Source organism: Poecilia reticulata, linkage group LG8 (genome assembly GCF_000633615.1).
Source record: "Poecilia reticulata strain Guanapo linkage group LG8, Guppy_female_1.0+MT, whole genome shotgun sequence".
NCBI classification, from domain to species: Eukaryota; Metazoa; Chordata; class Actinopteri; order Cyprinodontiformes; family Poeciliidae; genus Poecilia; species Poecilia reticulata.
This window is the reverse complement of record NC_024338.1, coordinates 10,931,301-10,939,169: the sequence shown is the minus strand read 5'-3', so window position 1 is coordinate 10,939,169 and position 7,869 is coordinate 10,931,301. Positions and strand designations below refer to the sequence as shown.

The following is a 7,869-nucleotide window of genomic DNA, read 5'->3' as shown; positions in this document are numbered from 1 at the left end:
CTTTTTGTATTTACTCAGAAAATCCACTGTCTGCTGTAAAACCATTTCTAAATGGTCTGAAACATTTCTGTTTGACAGAAAAAGACAAACAGCAGAAATCTGTAAGACAGCTTTTTTTTTACAATATAGAAAAAATATATTTTATTTTAATTTGTTTGCAAACTAATTTTTCTTTCTGTTTTAAACAAGCTGAAGCATTCACACCAGCTGTTTGTTTTGAAGCCTTCTCTTCCAGGAATTGCTTTTATTCGCAGCATGACTTCAAGCTGTCTGCACTACTTGTGACTTCTTGCATGTCAATATTGTGCTATCAGCAGATGGTGTCTATAGTATTCCATTGTTGACTGCAGTATAGCCTTCTTAGAGTTAAGAAAGGACAACTATTAACAACATATTTTATTTCCGAGGAAATAAACTGCAGCTGGAGTGTAGCTGGAGTTTACACTCCACCTGTAAACTGCAGCTATGCTTTAAATTGAACTTTTTCTTCTTTCTGTTTGCATGTGCGTTTGTTACTCTGTATGAAAAGCTATAAGTGTCAAAAATCTTACCCTTGTTGTAAAAAAGTAATATGGAAATCACTGACGGCGTAAAAGCCGATTGAGCGCTGCTTTGTATGTCATGCAGCTGCTCAACAGATTCATGTTCATAAGGGCTGCAATTAACAAAATGTTGCAGCTCTTATGAACATGACAGAGCAAGATTTTTTTTGCAATTTTCCATCATGTGGAACATTACTTGTTGCCATGTGCTCAAGTTTTTCACCACTTCTATAGAGTCCCTTCAAAGTATTTATATCAAAATTTATTCATCAGGCCGGTCAACACTGTAAGGAGTTTGACACTAATCTCTTCCCATAAATACCATCTACTTGTACATGTCTGTACAAATGTGTGCTTAATGGTTTATTGGTTTGATTACTTTTTGAAGTCAGAGGTGAAACATAGCATCACATAGAGTTTAGGGCGTTATCCACTGTATCTGCTTGTGGTCGTGTTAAAAATAAAACTACCATTCTATGAAAAACGCAGAAATCAATCAAAATCTTACAGAGTGGAGTGAATTTGGCGTCATCTACTGGAGATATCTTGCTTAGACGACCAAACGAAATATGAAACTGAACAACATAAAGCATATACAATAATCAGATGCTCTTGAGAGATTCCGCAGGGCACCTGTTTAAGGAATTCATTAAGCATGCAATTAAAAATAAAAAATGATAACGAGTCTACTGTAATGCAAGTGTGTCATTATAAAAGAAATTTAAAATGAACCCATTTTCAATTTAATATATTCCAAATGCTTTTTTTTTAAACTAATAAATTCTTAGTTTATGAGTAGTTTCATGTAACATTTTGAGACCTTTAGAGTAAAAATCCTCCACCTTCCACCGACTTTGCCAGCTAAGGGTTAAGGCTGCCGCAGGTGTCTGGCCAGTTCTTCATGAAACAGCAAACTCTCTTTTTTTTTTTTTTTTAATTAAGTTGATCATGACTGTAACGCAGCTGGGGTTTGCTGTGCGAGCAGACAGGCCACTGTAACTCATGTAGCCATAGCTGGAGGGGGGGTTGGGGGGGTTCGCACAGCACCGTCAGCCTCAAACCGAACCCTTTCTGCAAAGCGTGGAGCGACAGCTGAACCTGAAAACTCTGCGGTTCGGGACCCAATCTGGGACGCTCGCTTATACGATACGATACATCTGAGTGGCTTTGCGATTCATTAATGACATTTCTGGCAGCTTGAAGACTTTCATCAACGTTGCACTTTTGTTCAACTTCAACATTTTTGATTTCCCCCTTGCCTCCCCCACACCCCCGCCTCTACCGAGATGTGGTGGATGCTGTTTCCCCGATGGATCTGGTTTGTTCTTGGACATTCCTGGACTGTACTCCTGCATACGAACTGCCGGGTGACAGCGATGCCTATGATGTCCGCGGCCAAGGTGGTGTACTCCCACGCAGGTCTGTGTCCCAATGACCTGAACCCCAACCTTTGGGTGGACGCGATGAGCACCTGCATGCGGGAGTGTGAATCCGACCAGGTGAGCGCACACCTAACACGAACCCTGGATGTTACAGCAAATTAAATGTGCTAAATAATCGGCGTCCTGAGAACGAGCTGAAAGTCTTTTAAGATTAGAGCAGAAAACCCGAATCACAAACTAAGCTGCATGCACCTCTTCCATATTCTGATCAAATAAATAACTAAATAAATTCCAATTACTTTTTAAAATGTAAATTCAACCATTAGATGCTAAATTACTGTGCATCGTTTCCAAATGAGCCCTGTTTCATTGCTTCCATTTGTTAAAATAGAATTAAAGTAATAGACTGATGACCCCAGTTTCTGAAAATACCGATCAATAACAAATTAAATCTTGCTAATTTACACATATTTACAGCATCCTCCTCATTAATTGACGTCTCTAATTTGAACATATTTATTGAATGGGGGGGGGAAAAGTCCCTCTTCAAGACATAGCATTATACCACTACAATAAGATCAATTATTTCAATGATTTTTTCCACAGCGTTATCAGTGTCCAAACCCCATGTTTTCCTTTGTTTTCCTAACCTCAGGACTGTGAGCCATTCGAGAAGTGCTGCCCTAACGTCTGCGGCAACAAGAGCTGTGTGGCGGCACGCTATATAGACGTCAAGGGCAACAAGGGCCCCATTGGCATGCCAAAGGGCGCCACCTGCGACAAGTTCATGTGCGCCCAGCAAGGCTCCGAGTGCGACATCTGGGACGGCCAGCCTGTTTGTAAGTGCAGAGACCGCTGTGAGCGAGAGCCCCACTTCACGTGTGCGTCTGACGGCATGACTTATTATAACAAGTGCTACATGGACGCAGAGGCCTGCTCCAAGGGTGTCTCAATCACTGAGGTCACCTGCAGGTAACATGTTAAGTATTTTAGACATTTATTTGCCTGATTCGTGAGGTAAACGTCTTTTGCTTCTGCCATCAAAGTCTAAGTAATTTTATTTCTTGACTTTTTACAGTGCCTCGCAAAAACCTTTCTTACCACTTTTAGCTTCCTCACATTTTGTCACATTACATTAATAAATTTTTTTTTTGCATTTTGGGATGTTATGTGACAGAACAACAAAAAGGGTGTAATACTAGTTTTCAAAAAGTTTGCAAATAAAAATGTGAAAAGTGTGGAAGGATTGTGTTGAACCAAAGTAAAATCCGGTTAACCAATTGCCTTCAGAAATCAAGTAATGTATTAATAAAGCCCAGCTATGTGTAATTTACTCTGATTGTAATTCAGCTGTTTTGTGAAAGCCTGGAAGGCATGTGGGAAAACATTACATCACAACAAAGTCATGCAACAACACAGTGGCTTCAGTCAGAGGCTTCCTCAGGTGTCCTGCAATGCATACCTCTACAGGAAATCCCTCCTGCCAACAACAGTGACCATCAGAAAATAATATCTACTTTCCTTTGATAAAAAGCTACATTTGAGTTAACTAATTTTGAAATGTATAATAAAGAAACCAGACAGAACTGTGTTAATAGAAACAGCAGCATTTATTGTCCCACAAAGGGGAGATTCAGATAAATATTTGTAGAACATTAGTTTATGAAACACCGACGCGAGATTTGAACATCTCATGTCATTTCATATAGCTCCAGATCCAAAAAACTGACTGCCACAAAACACAAAGATCAAGGGGTATTAATTATTTTTGCTAGGCACTGTAGAAGTACTGTATATATTGCTTGCCATTTATCACCGACTCACTATTTCATTTTATCTACCTACAGGTATCACCTGTCCTGGCCAAACACAAGTCCAATCCCCGTGGAGACCACATTACATCCCACTACTGCCCTTCAGACCACCATCCCAACTGACATTCAGCTTCCTGCCATACACAACTCTCCCATCAAACAGATCGTGTTTGTGGGTGAGACGGCCAGCTTCCTGTGTGAGGCGTCAGGGAAGCCACAGCCAGAAATCACCTGGGAGAAACAACTGAAAGGCAAGGATAATGTGATAATGAGACCCAATCACGTACGAGGTAACGTTGTGGTGACCAACATTGGCCAGCTGGTCATCTACAACACCCAACTTCAAGATGCCGGAATCTACACATGCACGGCGAGAAACGTTGGGGGAAGCGTGTCGTCACACTTTCCCTTGGCCGTGATCAAGAGAGAACCGAGAGGTAAAAGTGTGGAGGGGAACAGCACAAACCTCCCGTTCTCTGCGGCCGAATGCCTCAAGAGTCCCGACACAGACGACTGTGGAGAGGAAAGCATAAGCTGGTACTACGAGCCAAAGAGGAACAACTGCTTCACCTTTACCTACAGCCAGTGCAATAAAAACCTAAACCACTTTGACACCTATGAAGCATGCATGCTGTCCTGTGGGGGGGAGCTGGCGGCCCCCTGCAGCCTACCAAGCCTACAGGGTCCTTGCAAGGCATATGAGCCTCGCTGGGCGTACAGCAGCAACCTGAAAAAGTGCCAGTCCTTTGTTTACGGAGGCTGTGGCGGCAACGAGAACAACTTTGAATCTAAAGAGGCCTGCGAAGAGATGTGCCCCTTTCCGAAGAACCACAACTGCAAAGTGTGCAAGCCTCGAGGCAAAATGGTCTCCAGCTTCTGCAAGAGTGACTTTGTGATCCTTGGGCGCATGACCGAACTGACAGAAGAGCAAGAGTCAGGGCATGCATTGGTGACCGTGGAGGAGATCTTGAAGGATGAGAAGATGGGTCTAAGGTTCTTCGGCAAGGAACCTCTGGAAGTCACCCTTCTGAACATGGACTGGAACTGCCCCTGCCCTAACATCACCATATCCGACGGACAGCTGATCATTATGGGGGACGTGCACAACGGGATGGCTGTCCTGCAGCCCGACAGTTTTGTTGGCTCCTCCAGCACTCGCAGAATCCGAAAGCTGCGCGAGGTTGTCCAGAAGAAAACCTGCGATTTCCTCAAAGATTTCTCTTCAACCTAATATCATGCCAGCAATACAGCTCCTTTGTGTTTGTTTTCAGATTGCTTTAAACTCCTGTGACCTCAACAGTCTGTCTGACAGCCAGTTTTTTCTTTTTCCCCCCTTGTTCCTACTCTTCTCAAAAGATCTTAGAAAACTGTTATCAAAATGTATTTACTCTGAGAAAAATATTTAATATTTTACCCTAACAAATCATATCTTGTATGCACTAACATTATTCAATTAGTAATATTTTCATATAATTATTATATGCCTTTTGTTTTGATGGGTGTTTTGTACTGTACGTATTGTGTGACAGCTGTCTTTAGCTCTTAAAGGGATAGCTTGGGTGCTCAGGAGATTTTAAGAGGAGTGATGATCTTACCTGCTGTAGATAACTCTCTAAATATGGTTTGAGAATTAATTATGTAATATTTTTACAAATTGCTAGCAAATTTGTGAGACTGGAATTCCATTCAATGTGAGGGAGTTCAGAAAGGTAAGATAATTACTGCTCCTAACTTCTTCAACAAACGGACTAAATATTAACTTAAAGGGAATGTCAAGTAGTTTTTAAGTGAGGACTTGATAAAAAAAAGTAATTAAATATCTTATATTTAGTAGATCACTCTATATGTGCCTTCACTTGGTAGAAATCCTGATTAGTTAAGCCTCAAGGCTAAAGCTAACGCTAGTCTGAGATAGGCTAACACCAACCTGGACTTCTACTGCCTTAAAGCAATTCTTAAAGCAACCTTCATTCTGCCTAGTTAGCCTCAGAAGCTAAACACCACAGCTCATACAAATAGCATAAGTAGCATAAATGTTGCCATTTATGCTATTCTATAACACAAGTAGTTAAATTATGGAATAGTGAAGCAGTATAAAGTTGAATAGAAATAGAACTCATTTAAACTGTCTATTATGTACCTGATAGTGACTTAAAGGTACAGCAGTCACTGTAAGCACACATTCCTTTTTATTATTGAGTCTGTGACCTGAGTTGTTTTACGCTGGTCCATGTTTTTTTGGCGTCCATTTGGGACTAAATATCACAAGCTCAGCCTCTGGAGTCCACTAATCTGGACCTTACACAAACTGAAGATATCAGAGGAGCTTATAATGCAGATAAATTGTTTACTTTTTAGAACCTCGCATTAAAATTCCTTAGCTACCCCTTTGAGATCACAATAATGCAATAGAAAACCTCAGTTTGTCTGCCAGAAACAAATAAGCTCTTGGGTTCCATTTTTTTGTGGAATCACTGTGTTTCATTTACAACACTGAATATGTTTATGGACTTGTTTATGTCATATTTATTTTTCTTTATCTCTATCTTAGGACCTTGTTAAATGGATATATGCAGTACAGAGGAATATGAATCTAATTACTTACAGAGCATTTTTTTATCCTTTATAGCCAAGATTAGTAAATAAATAAAGATGATTTCTGAATTTACTCTGTGCTCTTCATTTTTTGTAGCGTCAGTCCTCTGCTGAGGGGAAAAATATTCAAGCAGTTCGCCGATTTGCCCTAGAGCTCTTTTAAGACATACTTCCCATCCATGTCCTCCTCCTTTGCTCTTGTGTGTAACACTCACACACTCGGGCTCTTGTCTGGCATTAAAGTCTGAAGCAGGTCACATTCCAGCCCAGCTGCGGTGGCCTGCCGAGCTGTGTGTGTTGTGTTGTGTCTGGGTTTGGGGCCCTCGCATAGCACACACCCCGCCGGCCGTCCATTCGCGTTGTGCGGCCTCTTTCATGTGTAAGAGGCCGGGGTGAAGGGGATAAGGAGGAGGAGAGGAACGCTGGCTGATTCTTTTTCTTTCATTCACTTCTGCCGGTCACATCTGTGTTTGGAAGACATAATAGAAAACAGAGAGCAGAAAAGAAGGGGAGAAAAATATTAGGCGGTACGAAAGGTTATCGGTATACGCTTCCACACTTTCATGACAAGATCTTTACGAAATCCTGGTGCCTCTGGAGCTTGTGATGCAATGTGCGCTGAAGCTCATTAAAAATCTGTCTGAAGGACCAGCTGAGCATACATTAAGCGAGTGCTAACTAATGCGTGTTGTCTCCCTTCCCCCTCTGAGCTTTATGTCTCCTGTTCTTGTGCCTGCTTCCTCAACCGTTTGCCTCCTCGGATCGGACAGACGTCCAGCCTCGGGAGATGAACTCTGGCCTTGCTAATGAAAAAGGGGCCGCGGAGGAAAAAGGTCACTTTCATTAGAACTGTTGACAAGTGTTAAGTAACTGGCTGCCCTCCAGACTGAACTCCACGGAGCCTCCTTGATGTTCTATGAATCACAGCCGGCTGCTGATTTCAGTATCACGTTCACTTGGAGACCACCAACTAGGCAACCTGCCAGACAGACTAGCATAATAGACCAGAAAGTCACAGGTACACACAGGGAGCAGAAGCAGGGAAAAAAGAACTTGGTATTCAGAAAAGACATTTACTTTCCTTTGAGATGCATATGTTTTTCACATCTCAGTAGCTGCCCTTTGATAATAAAACTCAGATCTAAGGATGCCGCCTGTAAGGTCCATTCGAAACTGTACTAGGCATCACTTATGCATCAGAAATATACAATACAAGGCCATTATTACTGCGTATTATTTTCACTAAAGATACTCTATCAGCTTTGTTGATGGTCAGCTAAGTTTGTTCTATTCAATTTAAACTGAATGAGTCATACACATCAAGGAAAAAAGAAATAATCTGCATTTTGCTTCCATTAATACTGACACCCTCAAGGCTAGAAGTTTATACGCATTTCCTTAACATTTGGAAGAACGTCATTTAAGCTGTGATGACGTGGTAGAAATATTTTGAGGACAACTTCCACAATCTTCTTCCATCAATTTTCTGGGCTTTAGGTTCATTCCTTCAGACTGAATTTGTGTAACAGAGGGGAT

At 41.5% G+C, this 7,869-nt stretch overlaps 1 protein-coding gene across 1 annotated transcript; it reads left to right on the top strand.

Annotated features, from left to right (window-relative positions):
* The first annotated feature begins 1,521 nt into the window (after nucleotides 1-1,521).
* On the top strand, nucleotides 1,522-6,406 carry wfikkn2a (info WAP, follistatin/kazal, immunoglobulin, kunitz and netrin domain containing 2a). Its single transcript, XM_008415782.2, has 3 exons — nucleotides 1,522-2,041; nucleotides 2,580-2,896; nucleotides 3,772-6,406. The coding sequence occupies exons 1-3, from the start codon at nucleotides 1,829-1,831 to the stop codon at nucleotides 4,967-4,969; spliced, it is 1,728 nt and encodes a 575-aa protein (XP_008414004.1). The 5' UTR covers nucleotides 1,522-1,828; the 3' UTR covers nucleotides 4,970-6,406.
* The last annotated feature ends 1,463 nt before the right edge of the window (nucleotides 6,407-7,869 follow it).